General features: G+C 33.6%; 1 protein-coding gene across 1 annotated transcript in view; it reads left to right on the forward strand.

The window, feature by feature from the left end:
- The window catches only part of LOC125075086 (heparan-sulfate 6-O-sulfotransferase 2), a 107,017-nt gene that overhangs the window by 18,476 nt on the left and 72,805 nt on the right, over positions 1 to 15,736 (forward strand). Inside the window, exons 2-3 of the mRNA XM_047686695.1 lie at positions 5,240 to 5,476; positions 12,065 to 12,162. Of these exons, the coding sequence (XP_047542651.1) occupies positions 5,240 to 5,476; positions 12,065 to 12,162 (335 nt within the window). The remainder of the gene's footprint in view (positions 1 to 5,239; positions 5,477 to 12,064; positions 12,163 to 15,736) is intronic.

Consider the following 15,736-nt stretch of genomic DNA (forward strand, 5'->3'; position numbering starts at 1 on the left):
CTTTCTTACATAGCTGCCAACTTGGAAACTGAGATGTTATGTCCCTCATGCATGTTGTTACTGTATACAAATCACTTTTTAAAATATAAATTAAATTAGACGCTACCTGGTATTGGTTCTCATTGTAGACAAAAAAAACACATCAATCTATTATTTATATATACAATATAATATATGAAGGTACTTGCGCTTGTAAAATTATTTATGTTTTTACAAGCTTTTTTTAACTTCGCATAGTATTTTCTTCGTTCCTACATGTAGGTCAATCTTGCAACTGTACTATGTTAAACCAGTTCCATTACACATTATTGAACTGAAGTCTTGCGCACACTTTAGAAGCGGGTGATGTATGGTTTAGTTCGCGTTTTTTTTAAATAGTGAGTTTTTTACACTTAATGTAAATGTTTGCGATAAATATCTTTTTTTATGACATTGGTTGGCGGACGAGCATATCGGCCACCTGATGGTAAGTGATCACCACTGCCCATAGACAAAGGTGCTGTTAGAAATATTAACCATTCCTTACATCATCTATGCGCCACCAACCTCGGGAACTAAGATGTTATGTCCCTTGTGCCTGTGATTACACTGGCTCATTCACCTTTCTAACCGGAACACAGCAGTACAAAGTACTGTTATTTGGAGGTAGAATATCTGATGAGTGGGTGGTATCTACCCAGACGGGCTTGCACAAAGCCCTACCACCAAGTAAAATATTCGTCAATATTTTAATATTAATAATAATTAATATTGTAGACTAAAGCTAATTTATTGTTGGTTTCGACACACATGTAGACTGGCTTCCTTGGCTTTTGTCTATGAGCAGTGATATTTACAATTAAACTGATTGTTTAATTGCGAGCTTGCCTTCCTAAACGAAACAAAAACCAGTTATTGTTTAAAGCTAAAAGGTTCGAATGTATACATTTATACCAAACATTATATAAAATACATTTCATGTATCTGTATACATTATGAAGCAAAAAAGAGAGGTTATGTTGACAGTAAATCGCGATATCAAAACCACTTCCTAAGTAATTCCACGACATGGAAACTTGCTTAGAACAGAGTTTTATTTATTTTATCATTTACTGTAATCGTAAAGCCGCCCCGAATAGCCTCGGGCCGACACACTGCGTACAATATTACAATTGTTTAGGTCTTTATAAAAGCATCCGAAATACTTTCCCTTTTAGGAATAAATAAACTGAAGACGGAATGGCAAATACTTCAGATCAGTGTCATCTTTGGTACTGGATTTGTTTTATTAAAATTCGTTGTCAAAACCGCTCACAGACATTAGCATTGTAAGAAATATTAACCAGCATATACATCCTGTGCTGTGCCTGGCACACTCACCCTTCAATCCGGAACACGTGTTGAACACGTATTTTTGACGTCACTACCTATATCTTATAGAAATATACATGTTGATTGATATTAGTTTCTCCATGTACTTTAGCTTTTCTCACATTCGTGCTATTTGAAAGATAATTTACTTTTAGAAATCTCTCTCAACGCGACTTCATACTTTATGCCTTTTAAGGTTTAAGCTATTTGTTTTTAAAATTATCTTCATCTCGAAGCAAGACGTGCAGCCTCTCGTTAAATACACTATAATAATGCTAGTATAGCTCCTATTATCTAGTTTTGTGAAACTAAGATTTGATTTAATTCTTTAAATATTTATCAAGAAAAAATATTTTATATTGTTGTAATTTGATTGTATAAAGTTTTCGTTTTATGTCCTCTACCTTAAGGTGTGCTTGAAAGAGGTCGCTGTCTTAGCGATCAGGCTGGCTTGTAATGTCTTACTTGTCGTCAAGTTTCATTGGGGATCAATTAAGTGTTTTTGTTGTATTGTAAAGTAGTGAATATGTTATAAACTGGCAGCTAACGATCAATTATAATTAAGATATATACATATACATGTATACATGATATATATATAAATAAAATAATAAGCATGCAATGTCTGTACAGTATGTAATTGTATATGTAATTGTGGAGATCTAAAAGTCTAGTTATATTTAGTTTTGGTATATCCGTTATAGTTTTGCCAACGTTTGAAAAATATTCAGAAACCGGTTATTTTCTCTCCGACTGTTAGAACCTTGACATAATATTCGTCATCGAATTCGGTCAAAACAACCGGCGTGCTACTAGCCAACTGCGCTAGTGATACTATCGTGCACTATGTGTGCACAGATGCACACTATTCACGATTTGATGGGATCGTAATCCGACAATATTGAAAATAGTTCAGGCTCAGCATCAATGGCTTTACGTGTTTTCTGACCAACGGGAACGTATTGGCTGTCTGATTATTCCGTGATGGGAAATCTTATTATATATATTTTTATATGATCCTGGATTTGCACCCAATACCTCAGGATTAGCAGCATTAGAAGTTAATCATTAGACCAACGAGGTAATCAAAAATAAACAATTTTTAAAAACACTATGTAGTTTGCATTGCGTAATTAATAATAGTATACGTTAATTTATTAGACATAACATAACATACATATATAATTGTATTTAACTAACAGGTCTGTATTTTGTATTTTGATGTTGAAAAAAAGTATCTACTGAGTTTCTTGTCGGTTCTTCTTGGTAGAATCTACATTCCGAACCGGTGGTAGCTTTACTTAAAATAGTTTGTTAAATGACGATTCAAAAATTTTAACTATTGTTATCTTTCGACAAATTTTCGCAATCAACGTCTTCTGAAAGTTTTGTCCTTAATTAAGCAAAAAGTAGTGGTTACAAGAAACTGGAAAGTATTTGGAAAACCGTTGAGTCAAATAGGAGATCGATCGTCTAGAAACTTTATTAAATTCACAAGCGCCGCATAAGAAACGTGATCCTCTTGGAAAGCTGTCTTGTGGACAGCATTTCTCAATTAACAAATGCCACCCAGCAAAAGAATCTCATCTAAGGTTGAACGCAGAACGTTCCATCATACTTTGTGAAAAACCTTTGGATAATACGGAATAACGTACGGTAGTTTTCAATTTAAATAATGTATGATTTTTTTATCATTAGAGTTTCATTATTTTTTTGTTTTTTCTTGTATGTAATTGGTAGGCTGATGGGCAAATAGGCGACCTGATGGTAAGTTGTCACCACTGCTGTAAAAATATTAAACATTACAGTAGACAACCAACCTTGGGAACTAAGATGTTAAATCCCTTGTGCCTATAGTTACACAGGCTTACTCGTCCTTCAAACGGGAATACAACAATACTCAAGTATTTCTTACAATATTAGGTATTGACTGGGTGGTGACCTTACCAGACGGGCTGGCACAAAACCCTACCACCAAGTGGCAGATTTTTTAAGACACTGGGCTATATATTCGTTTTTTGTCTTCATTGAAGCGTAACTAATGATTAATGTTATCGTTATTTTCCGTATAAACTATGAATATTTTTTTCTTTTATCATTTTCAGTGATAGTACACTAGACATAATAGTAATTGTTGTGACGTCTATAATCGTATTACTGTCTCAGAATGCGTTAAACATTATCGCTAGTTGTTATTTGTTTACGCTAGAGAAGTGATTAACTTGCGGGATGGGTACGATAATAGTACAAGTGGACAACGTTAAACTTCCGTGAGGCTTTTGCATAAGTTAACCACAAACCTAGTTACGTGAGTATTCATTAGTAAAATGTAATAAATTAATTACAAACGAATATATTTAAATTATCTATGAACGTTTTTAACAGTTTAATAATTTACGTAAGCTTCTAATGAAATTAAAAAAAAATGAATCGCAGATATTTAAATGTAATTGTACAAAATGGTAGTCAATGAAACGTCCCAGAGAACGTCATCCAATTAACAGTTGCTAAGTAAAAACAAATCTAATCTTAGGTGCGAGATGAACCTTGGCCGAATAACATCCTGTAGAGTGCTGATTGCGACTGTATATTAATGGATGAAGGCCCAGCCCACTTCATTAAAGCGAACAAACAAGAGGGGGTGCGAATAGGCTCTTTATCTCGTCACCCTCTCAACCTTCGCGCTACCCTAAACATTAAGATGACATTACAGTTACTATGGCGAGCCATTTTTTAATTTTATCCCGTGTAATCGTGTTTATATTTGATTTAGTTCCCCGTGTTGTAAACATGCAATATTTTCTAACTAAAAGTTAATAATGGCCCCTTTTTATATGTATCAGATTGTTATTGTACATCAATAATTAATCAATCGTTTTTGAGTCACGTGTATGACGTTATACGACTTCGAAGCTATGAAAACCTAGCTACCAATCACGACTTCAAACGGATAAAATTTAGTATACTTTCCCGTTAATGTATAATTCCCCAGTAATTTGTAAAAATGTTTACTTTGTGAGCGTCTACGTCGCTAAATTTCAAGTCATACAAATCTATAGTTAATCTTTAGTAGATTTCGTATTATTTTACTATGAATCGCTTTAAGAAATACACTTCGTAGAGAATGCTAACATCTATATGCGAAACGAAACGTTCCTTAGATTTAGTAACAGTCTGACTGATATGTAGGTACGTGTTTCCGAATTTATATCTCGTAACAAAACAGTATTCTCATGTTTTTGTTTTAATCCTCGGATAGTTAATGATTTTTGTTTTTAAATGAGTTTTTTATCATTTTTTTATTTCAATTCCCTTTGTTTCCGTTTTTCAGAATTTTATTCGGTTATTAAATTTTGTGTGATATGTTTTTCGTTTTTACATCGGAGTAATAAATCATTTTGTTTATTTTATGGCATGTGACACATGTATATTTATACTGTTTAAAAAAAACAGTTGAGTCGTTTAAAGTTAATTTATACTACATATAAATGGTTTCCTGCTAATTTTAGTAAGCGAACTTGAACCACAATTTAATTCGAATCTTGGTCTAGGAAAATATTCAGCTATTTGATAATAAAATGGTTGGCCATTATTTTTGTTAAATTTTATTTTTCTTTTCGAAACAATAGAAATAAATTGTGCTTTCATCCTTCTAGAACATTAACCAACAAAATTATATACTAACCAAATTCACTAAATTTATACTGTTATAACGTTTAGTGGTCTAATTTTTTAAATATATTAGAGTTTTGCTCGTAATATAAAATTAATTTACCTTATATCTCCGTTCCAGTGGAATATAAATGTTTCTCGTATATTACGCTCTTAAATTATTTGATAGTGAACTTTTGTAATATAGTGGTGACAGTAACGAATGTCTTTGTTTTAGGTGTGCGCCTTATCGCCAAGGGAACGGATGTCCGAATCTCTCGCACTCACATACGCGGAGGCGCCAGGACGACCTTTACCTGACCTGATCGCTCAGCCCGGTCTCTCGTATGACGAGGTTTTACACGATGATTTTCGATTCGACCTGAATGCGCACGATGTCATGGTCTTCCTCCACATACAGAAGACTGGAGGCACATCCTTTGGAAGACACCTAGTCATGGATCTGGATTTGAAGGTAAATTTTCTTATAAGTTTTTGTTTGCCAGGCATAATTAAACAGTCTATTATATTGATTATACAGTATAAACTGATAATCAATTATAATTTAACGAAATGTTAATTATTATTGTGACAGAAGTACCCATTACTCAAAGTTGTTTCTTCAATCGAAGAATATTCAAACTTGAATTACAATTTGATAATTGCAATAATCAAAAATGTATACAAATTAAATTTTCATTCTAAAACTTCTTTAATATTTCATCGAGTTTGAATATTGATGAGTTTGTTGTAGAATTATGTGAATTGTAACTATGCCAGCGTGGAGTCCGCCCCCGCAACCTTTATCGTAAATTCGTTAATCACCATGTCACTCTGATGGTTTGAAAGAGTTGCCTTGAGGCCTATCGTATATTAATGTTGCCGTGTAAAGTTTTCCTGCGACCGATATTTTGTTGCTTATTTTTTTTATTAGTCGAAATAGGTTCATTTGAAAGATGAATGTTACTAGCTTTAAAATTAAGCAAAAAGTTGAGGAGGATTGTCCTCTACAATTCTAAATAAATATAGAGCGTGAGACAGTCTTTCCCTTTCATAAAAAAATCAACCTTTTTAACGCATCAGCGATCAGTCAACTTTTTTTGGTGATGCTCCATCAACCGAGATGTAGGGAGTCGCGTAACTAATCCTCGATCAATTTTAAATGGAAAGTCTCTATGAAAAATCTTAGGGGAACGTGAAAATCATGTGAAGTGGCAGAGCTCAGCCAACAAGCTATTAAAGCAGGCGTGTGGGCGATGACGTTGCAAAAAACAAAATGGTGGAAACTCTGAAAGAAAATCTAACGTCACGCTTTTATAAGTGCGGCCTTAGCAAGGCAATCAGTTTTAATTTTATAAGTTAACGTTGTAAAGACGTAATAACCATAATATAATATTAGCGTTCAAATAATGAAGAATAGCAACTTTTTTTAATTCAATATTGTTTTATATTAAATTATTATTATTAAATGTAAAAATGAGTTTGTTTGTTTGTTTGTTACGCTTTCCCGTCGTATCTATCATATATGTATGATAACCAATTATTATTAATGATAACACATTGTAAAGGGCGAAAAAGGACCTAACACCCTCCCCTCGCACGTGAACGAAGCCGCGCGCGGTAAATAGTTACTAATATTTTTAATGACTTTGTTTAAACGATAAATGTATCAAGCGTAGTTTGAAAAGCTTATCTCGATTTTTTCCTATCATGTTGTTTTGAATTAATATCTGGGAATTATTGCCCGAAACTGCCCGTTATTCGACGATAATTGAATTAATAGTGATTTTGAGTTCATAGGTCAAAGTTGCTTCATATAATAATATTTATGATATTGATATCATATTTAGCTCTTCATCGCAGTTGTCACTGGGAGTTGTTTTATTTTTTATATATAAAAACTAAACTGAATCCGTTCAACTAGTTATCGAGTAATTACATAGCAGTGGGCTGGTTTTAATTGCGTTTTATGTGGTTAAGTGGCACTATATAATTATGATCGTTATAGCTTTTTCTAAGTACTTTCATTCTGTACAATTTATGATGAATTATGTTCGGTTGTAGAATGTGTAACAGTCAGATATTATTTCTCTATTCTGTAATATTTTATGGAAAATAGTGGAGATTGTTTAGATATTATATTTTTTACTGGCTTTTATCAATTTAATATGATAAAGTGAAATTATTTAAAAACATTTTAACGTTTAATTAAATAATTAATTTGATACAATTTTGTTACTTAAAATATAAAATGATTATGTTAATCTTTTTAACATAGTATATAATAATCTTATAATATGATTATAATTTATAACAAGCGATCTGCTCCGGTTTCGCACGGGTGCTATGTTGATACTAAATATACTTCTGAATGTCTTACAACGTTCACAGTTTTACAATCATTAGACAATAAAAACCGCTTTTCCCTGCGTTTTACATCTGTAATATCTTCGAAAATATTCATTAAAATAACATGCTGTAAAGAGCCATATTGATGTATATTTTATGTACAATGTATTTAATGTACTTAATTGGATAAGGATTAATGCTGTATTGCTTAAAATCGCTTCGAATATAAGTCCTTATTTCTCGTAAAAAGTAAAGGATAAAAAATGGTTATTGTGGGTTATCTCTAAGAGATAGACATATACCATCCTGGCCTTTTTTGAAGACCTTTTTAAGGTGTACAATAATATAGTACATTATTTTGATCTATCTCATAGGGTTCGGCCAGCGTTTGCAATGTAAGCGCAAAAAATGTGTTTATTTACGACATCACTTCAGAAACCTTTAAAATTATCAGTGTTTCTCTACTATATAGTGCATCTATTATACGTATAAACCTTCCTCTTGAATCAATATATCTATAAAAAAATCCGCATCAAAATCTGTTATGTAATTTTATAGATCTAAGCATACATTAGGACGGACAGTGGTAAGCGACTTCGTTTTATACTATGTAATGATGTTTGTTTGTTCGCTATCATCCCTCAAACGACTGATGATTATGTAGTTTTGATATTTTTAAACTCAAGAACCCCTGGGAAAATGTGATAAATATCAGTTAGTATGAATTTAAGCGAGACAATAAAACAAGAAAATATAGTTATTTGCATTTGTATTGAAGAGTAAAATAATATCGCGTAATTTATTTCCGCAGTTTATATTTAGTGAATATTATCGTACGTTTATACTTATGTCTAAAGTGGGAACATTAGACTAAAAAACATTAAAACTAATTAATGTGTTAAAAATGTAATAAATCTTGTAACTTTAAAAATATTTTTCTAAATGTAATACAAAGGTGTCCGAAAAATATAGTATCTTAAATCTTTTCCCGGCAACGCATTTGTCGGAGCGGAAGGCGAGGAGCGCGACCTTCTCTTGTGAATAACAGCGCACGAGTGAGCAGGTACGCGCGCTTTTTTTGAAGGTTGAGTGAGCCAGTGTAACTACACTCACAATGGACATACCTCAGTTCCTAAGTTTGGTGGCGTATTGTTTATCGAATGGCTTATATGACCGGCTATGTCTGGCCGGAGTTGACCATCAGATAGAACAGCCAGTGTATCGTAAAAATCCGCTGTCTTTACGCGCGAATTTTAAATCACATGTGCGTGTAGCACGTTCTGCATGTGATGATAAGAAAATTGTAAATAGAACCACGCAGTATTAATCTCTGCAATATTAAAATATTTTCTGATCAAAATTATTCTTCTACAAATTATTCTTATAAATTTAACTTCTTTTGACATGGTAAGGAAACAAAAATTGCTTCGTGTTTCAAGTACGCGTTATGGTATTCGCATTATGATGGCGCGGTTCGTGAGAATGTGTGTGAATATATGCGTTCAAAGAGTGTAATGTTAAATTTTATTATTATTTAGTGTCTATCAGTGCCAAAAGGTCGTACGTAAAAATAAAGTTCCAATTTCAAACTGTAAAACTCATAAGTTACTGTCATTTAATAATGTTGGTTTTCAATGTTACGTTATTACGTAGTTAGTAAATTATTTGAAGCGAAGCAAGTGAAAACATATTTTTCAAATAAAACAGAAGGAATAATTTTTTTTTTTTAATATTTCTTTCGTTTAAATTACATAAACCAAATATTTCAATTCAATTTTAATTATTTCTAACGTACTAATTATGCAGACCTCTTAGTCTAGTACACTCATTACTATATACTATTATTGTACATAATAGTTTTCACCATTATTCGTCTCGTTTAATAAGACAATGGTTAAATTACTAGTTCTAGTTTGGGTCGCCAAGTTTGGACGGTTGCTTTCAACCGCACTGTAAATATTTAACGGTATCCTAGTTTCGGCTTTTCGTGCCGACTGCTGTGAACCAGACAATATTAGTAACTAGTAAGGGAGGACGGATTTACTAAGGTCATAACCGTATTGGATGTGGCATCGTTTATTGTACATGTTAAAAGTTATTTGTTATTTTAACTAAAAAGGAGTATATAATTATAGTTCTATAAATTGCATAGTTTTATGACACAATTTATAATTGTAAGTTACAATCGTGATTATATTTATTTAAATATTTGTTGAAATGTATATATACTGAACGTAGCGTTAATGGTATCGAAGTCAAACTCGGCAGACGTTCCCCTCATCATAATGAGTTCCCTCATCATCACTTATGCCAATTTTTGTGGCGATCGGTTGGAAATCAACAACGATATCACGCAGTAAATTATAACAAAGCGTATATAAGTATACAAAAAATATCAAATATTTTTTTACAAAACAACAATAATGACCCTTTTGTAATGCCACTGAACCCTAACCTAAAATGCAAAGCTTTATTTGGCAGAACTTAAAAAAGGACATCAGTATGTACGTACGTGTTACGCGATAGATCGGATGCGGTATCGTCGGCAACATTTGCCTCGATTCCTAGAGAAACGAAGATTTGAATCTTAATGGCACCTATTGGAGCGCTAGACACGTAGATAGTTGAAAAAATAACAATAGTCTTTATGTAAATATGACCCAACTATCCGATGATTATTTTAATAACCTCTTCTGCGAATATATTATATACCATAAAAGGTGTGCAGCACAAAAAACAAACAACATTAAAACTACACAAAGTGTTTTATCGTATAGTATTTTTTACTAACAGAATGCTAAAAAACTATCGGTCGTCCAATATAACAACTGTGTTTGAAACATCACGAATTATCTTTATAGCATTAACTTAATCTTTGATATTGTGCCTCTAACTCAACGGGGTCTACTAAAATCTGAATTGGATTTTTTGAAATACGCATAGTATTAATACAAATATCAAAATCACTCCAAACACACAAATATTTGTCATAATCGGGGTTACTTTCCGCGACTATTTGCCTAACTGATCGTCTAAGTGTCCTTTAATGTACGTATGTACGAAAATTATTAATAAATAATATCGGATTTGTTACTCTGCTATTTTGGCGATCTACTGGTTTGGTTTCGGTTTAAGGGCGGGCGATACATAACATATAACATCCCAACGTTCGCATTGTGTAACAAATGCCATAACAAATAACCATCGCACATATAATATAATACGAATAAGATGAACTTAGATAGCAAATTTCGATATAAACTTTTATGAAGGTTTCATCGTGGCTCCACAATCGGCGATAACCGTACCTCCTCCTCGTTACCGTAATCTTTTCTAGCTCCATGTTCCCAACAAAGGATAAATGTATTCAGACCCGACTTTAATTTTATACCTCCTGTATGAATATGAACACTTTCGTATAAAATCCTGTTAACTCCGCATTGTTCCTTAACACTAACATCCCAGCACTTGTTAAACCTCTATTGTTGCTCGGTATGCGTGTGAATGAACGTGGGGTGTGTTAGTGTTAATGGTTACATGCATTCGTTTTATCGATATCGCCTTTATTTACTTTTTGAAGCTTTTAACGTTTCAGTTAGGCTGTTATGTTTTTGAAAAAAAAATCGAATTCATTCTATTTTTAATGTTAAATGGAATTTTAATCTGGAATGGATGGAAAATGCGTTATCTTACCAGCAGTGCGATTCTGTAAGAATTGACTTCGTATCTCATATGTAATGTTGACATCTTACGGTGGTACACCATTCTTGTACGTGTATCCTATAAATTTTATAACTATTATAATAAATGTCGCATATATTATTCTGACATTTCAGACTCGTGTTTTGTGGTGAGTTTCGAATATCTTCTAACAGAATACCTCTACAGTTCGAAGTTTGAATTGTGTGATATCTATCTTCGTGATTTTATTTTTATGTTTATGTCTGTTTAGTTAAAAATTATGCTAGTCTGAAAATGAATCCCAGTTGACAGATGTTGGTAAGATTTTAAACATTTTATCTGAATATTTAAAGAAAGCTTGAAGCTGTCTTGGCGACTATCTAGGCACATGAAATCTGACTCTTTTGTAGTTAAATATTTTTCGCATGCAAAGCTGCAATAAATTACTTGTTGTTGATGATATATAGTATGTATACAGTATAGTATATATATAAATAAATATTTATTTATATATATACTATACACATTTACATGTTTCTTACCAATTCAGTATTCGTGACAGTGTCAAAGAAACAAAAATAGACTCTCAGAACATTACGTTAGACGTTACCTTTCGTTATAAAGTGCAACAAAAAAAATATTTTTGGATAATTTTACTAATGTGCTAGCATGTTATTTTTAATAGTTTAAGTGTTTTAGTTGAGAGTTTATTTGAACTAAATCCAGAGCATTTTGTTCGATTTTTACAGTCTAAGGCGTTTGTCCACGCCGGATATCCGCTCCCGCGCAACGTTACTGATTTCACTAGTAATTTCCGCGCCCGTGCGAACCGCTGCAGAGAACCGCTGCCGGCACCCACAGGGGGAAATGAAAACGCTTTGCATTTTAAATCGCGTGTGTGTTATTGGTTTTTCTGATTTGAACTTCTTTGAGTAATATTTTATACGTAACTGTGGTAACGCGATGTGCCCCCCGTCGGCTTGATACAGAGTGAATATTTAAAATAACCATTGCATTTTTTTTTTCTTTGCAGAGGCCGTGTAACTGTCAACGTGCGCGTAAACGTTGCCATTGTTTTCGACCGCACAGCAACGAAATATGGCTCTTTTCGAGATACTCTACCGGCTGGAAGTGAGTACCTTTTGTCTACACATTCCATATTCCCACATGGCGACGAACTAGAATATGAATAACCTAAAAAATAAACGATTCTCACAGTTTTTTGTTGTCACATGTTCTTCAATTCATTTCGTGGCTGTGACAGCTCTAATCTACACGTGTCTCAGCTTAATCTCTAATGTTGCTAGATATATTCAGAATGATATGTAATAAATTCATGTCAGAATAACAGTTTGGGGTACTGAAATTTAAATGAGAATTGTTATTGGTCGACACTTCGATTTGATTACATCAGTTCGGCGCCGAGACTCGCCTCGTCCTCGGTCTTGACTGCGGCTCGTCCCGTTTTGGGCATGCAAATGTGCCGAATATGCGTACTTAGTGTACAGCCATGCAAATTACCTCTCCAGACTATTGTCCGCCGCCCTTGGGGATTATACGACCGTTCCATTAGACGTGGCACGAATAACTGATTGAAAACGATTTTCGATTTGACTAGTCGACTAGAATTTACAATTCGGCGCTCCAGAGGCCCACAAATCAGAAACCTTTTTGTATTTATAGCTCTTCCGGAGGCCCATCGGGTATTGGCAGTGTATAACATACAAAGGTTGCGTAATCAAGTTCTCGTATTATGCTATTATCCCTAGTAAGCACGCGTACATTATGTTGATTAACATTGACGGTTATTTTTGTGTTAGGCGCGAACAATTGGTGTTGAATTGTTAATCGTTGATTAGATCAAATTCGTAGCACTGCCGCCGGTGGCTCATTGATATGCTTAGCGTGCGCGGCGTAAATTAACGTACCATAACGTAGATTGTTGATTTACACATCGGCGGTCTATTGAATTGAAAACACGTGTCGTAACTAAATTCAACATCGGGCTACTGTTTCCAATGGCAACGATATTTAAAAGGGTTTCCAAGGTCAAACATTAATACTATTTTATAATCGCCCTCGAGTCACGATAGACACCGCTCGAAGCATTTAGTCAGCGATAAAGTATTTCTTATCTTACGAATGAGGCTGCAAGTTGTTTGTTTTGTGATGTTTATTTTATCTCGTAAGCAGGGGTTCTGAACAACGCGACGATACTTATAGTATATAATAAACAATCGTTTTGTTTTGTGGCCGTATAATGTACAGTTTCGACGTTAAAAGTCTCCCGATATCACCAACAGTACAAAGACTCATCATTTAGATGATCGGTCGGAGACAAACTTACACTAGCAACATAACGATCCATTGAAAGGCTCCCGACAATGATTATTTTATTCAAATATTTACGTACTTCGAGCGTTTGATTTAAGTATCCCATGTATCACAGATATATCCATCTACGATTTGTTTGTATATCTTTGTTCAGTTTTTTTTTCCGTGTGAATGCATTTACCATTTTTGGAAAAGAGATGGTTATTATTTAGTGATATTTTTTTGCCCTATTCCTCGGCATTCACTGAATATATTGACTTTATATGAATTTTAACACGCTTATAATTTAATTTTCAAGGATCTGTTGTTGTTAATGTTTTTAAAATCAGTTGAGATCATATATTTTATAAGTTTCTGGTTTCGTAATAAATCGTAATAACGGCCAAGGTTTAATATTAGAGACGGTATTATTTCGATCAATCTCTTTAAGGGCGTTTGAGAATATCATGCAGGTTTTTTACTTTTTAAGTAAATTCTTTGTTCTGTTTTAGATGGATCGGAATCTGATCATCTTAAAACTCAATACGAACGAACGTAAATTGGGCAAGAATTAATTTCGGTAATCTCCTTTTTTTTTAATCATGAGGAAGTCAATTAGTGAAAAAGTATTTGTAAATATTCGTCGTTGTCCTGCTCCTCGGCAAAGCCCTCTTGTTTTCTTACTGTAAAGGTTTGGATTTGTTTTCAGTGTAACGGATTGGCAAACTACCAAATAAGTCAGTTGATTGTAAATGGCCACCTGTGTTCACAGAAATATCTTTAATTAGTTTTCGCCCGAGGCGTCGCTCGCGTTTAAGTGTTTGGTCATAATAAGGTAGTCTATGTCGTTCCTTGGGGCTCAAGCTGGTATCACAACACATTTCATCAAATTCCGTTCAGTGCTTTGTCCGTGAAAGAGCAACAGACAAACAGACAGAGCTACGTTCATATTGATAACATTAGTATTCGTATAGTAACCACTGCCTAGACATTCAGTGTACTGCTGACTGGGAGAACTAAGATATTATGTCACCTACCTCCATCACCCTTCAGAAGTAGTCTAAATGATGAATGGGTGGTACATACCCAGAGCCTGCACAAAGCGTTACCAGAAGTAATTTTCTAAATGGGCTTTGTGCCAAGTGAACGTAGATTACTTCGACATTTATACAGAGAACTTTTTATCGATGTAGCTGTTTTAGAAGATTAATGTCATTCCATTCACAAAAGATTTTAACGAAGACGAAACAATGAGAACGTCAACTATGATTTTATTCCGAAAGCTATTTAATCATGAATGGGATTAAGGTATTCCAGTTTTGATACTTTGGAACTGAAGAATGCTCAGAAGCTTAAGATCGTAAGGTATTTTTGATATAACTGATGTCGTTACCGTTCCCACGGGTAATAGAGGTGTCTTTACTACCGCCTTGTAGCTATTAATTCGGTAACTCTTCTCCTACGGACCTCCCAAGGCGTCTGCAGGCGGGCGTTCTCTTAGCCCTCTGACAAACAAAAGATAATCTATAAAACTTTACAAGCGATATACAACCGTAATTCTATAATCTCTAGATCTTCAATTTGTATAACTTTTCGTGACTACGTTATTCTAGTTCTTCGAGATTAACTTCGCGTCATTCTTGTATGTTTGTTTAATATGGCTTGTGTAAACGGGACCCTTAAATGAAAGTGCCATTGATGCATTGTTGGTAATTTTTTTTTTTTAACATTTTATCTTGATATCATTATTTTGCTTATTTTGGTTATAGTGTAAGCAATAATCTTTTAAAAATAAAGCAATTTTAAATAAAAAAATATTTACGCGCGAATCGACTAAAATTAAATATTTATTTTGAGCGGTAATGTTTTAATATGTTACGTTTCTGACACAAAGTTTCATCTTCTTTATCCCATTGTAGAATCTGTATTTCGAATATTTGTTCAATGTTTATTGTAGGTATATTTTTTTGTTGAACAGTTCAAACTGTTGCAATATAATTTTTTAATTTAAGTTCGTCGCAGAGTTCCATTGAGTTCGATTTTAACAAGTACGGTGTCTATCTCCGTTCCAATCTATCACGTCTCCGTACGCAGTTATCTTTCATCGTAAATTAACTCAAATTATCTGTCGCCAGGCTCCCCGGTCTACACTGCTGGCATATTGTAAGCCATTACTTATATTCTAAACACGAAACCAATGTTCCGCTTCGAGAGGATGGGGCTAAATTAATTTGTGTGTTTCTCGTTTTTTTTTTTTCGAAAAACCTTGCTTTGTGATGTGTATAAAAAGGTGTTCAACGATATTGTGTCTCGGTTAAAGTTAAGTTTAAATTTGATTTGGAATTGGTCTCAGTGCGTTTTTGTGAATTTTCAATGAAAATTGAACGAGATC

Source organism: Vanessa atalanta, chromosome 2, assembly GCF_905147765.1.
Source record: "Vanessa atalanta chromosome 2, ilVanAtal1.2, whole genome shotgun sequence".
In the NCBI taxonomy this organism is placed as follows: Eukaryota; Metazoa; Arthropoda; class Insecta; order Lepidoptera; family Nymphalidae; genus Vanessa; species Vanessa atalanta.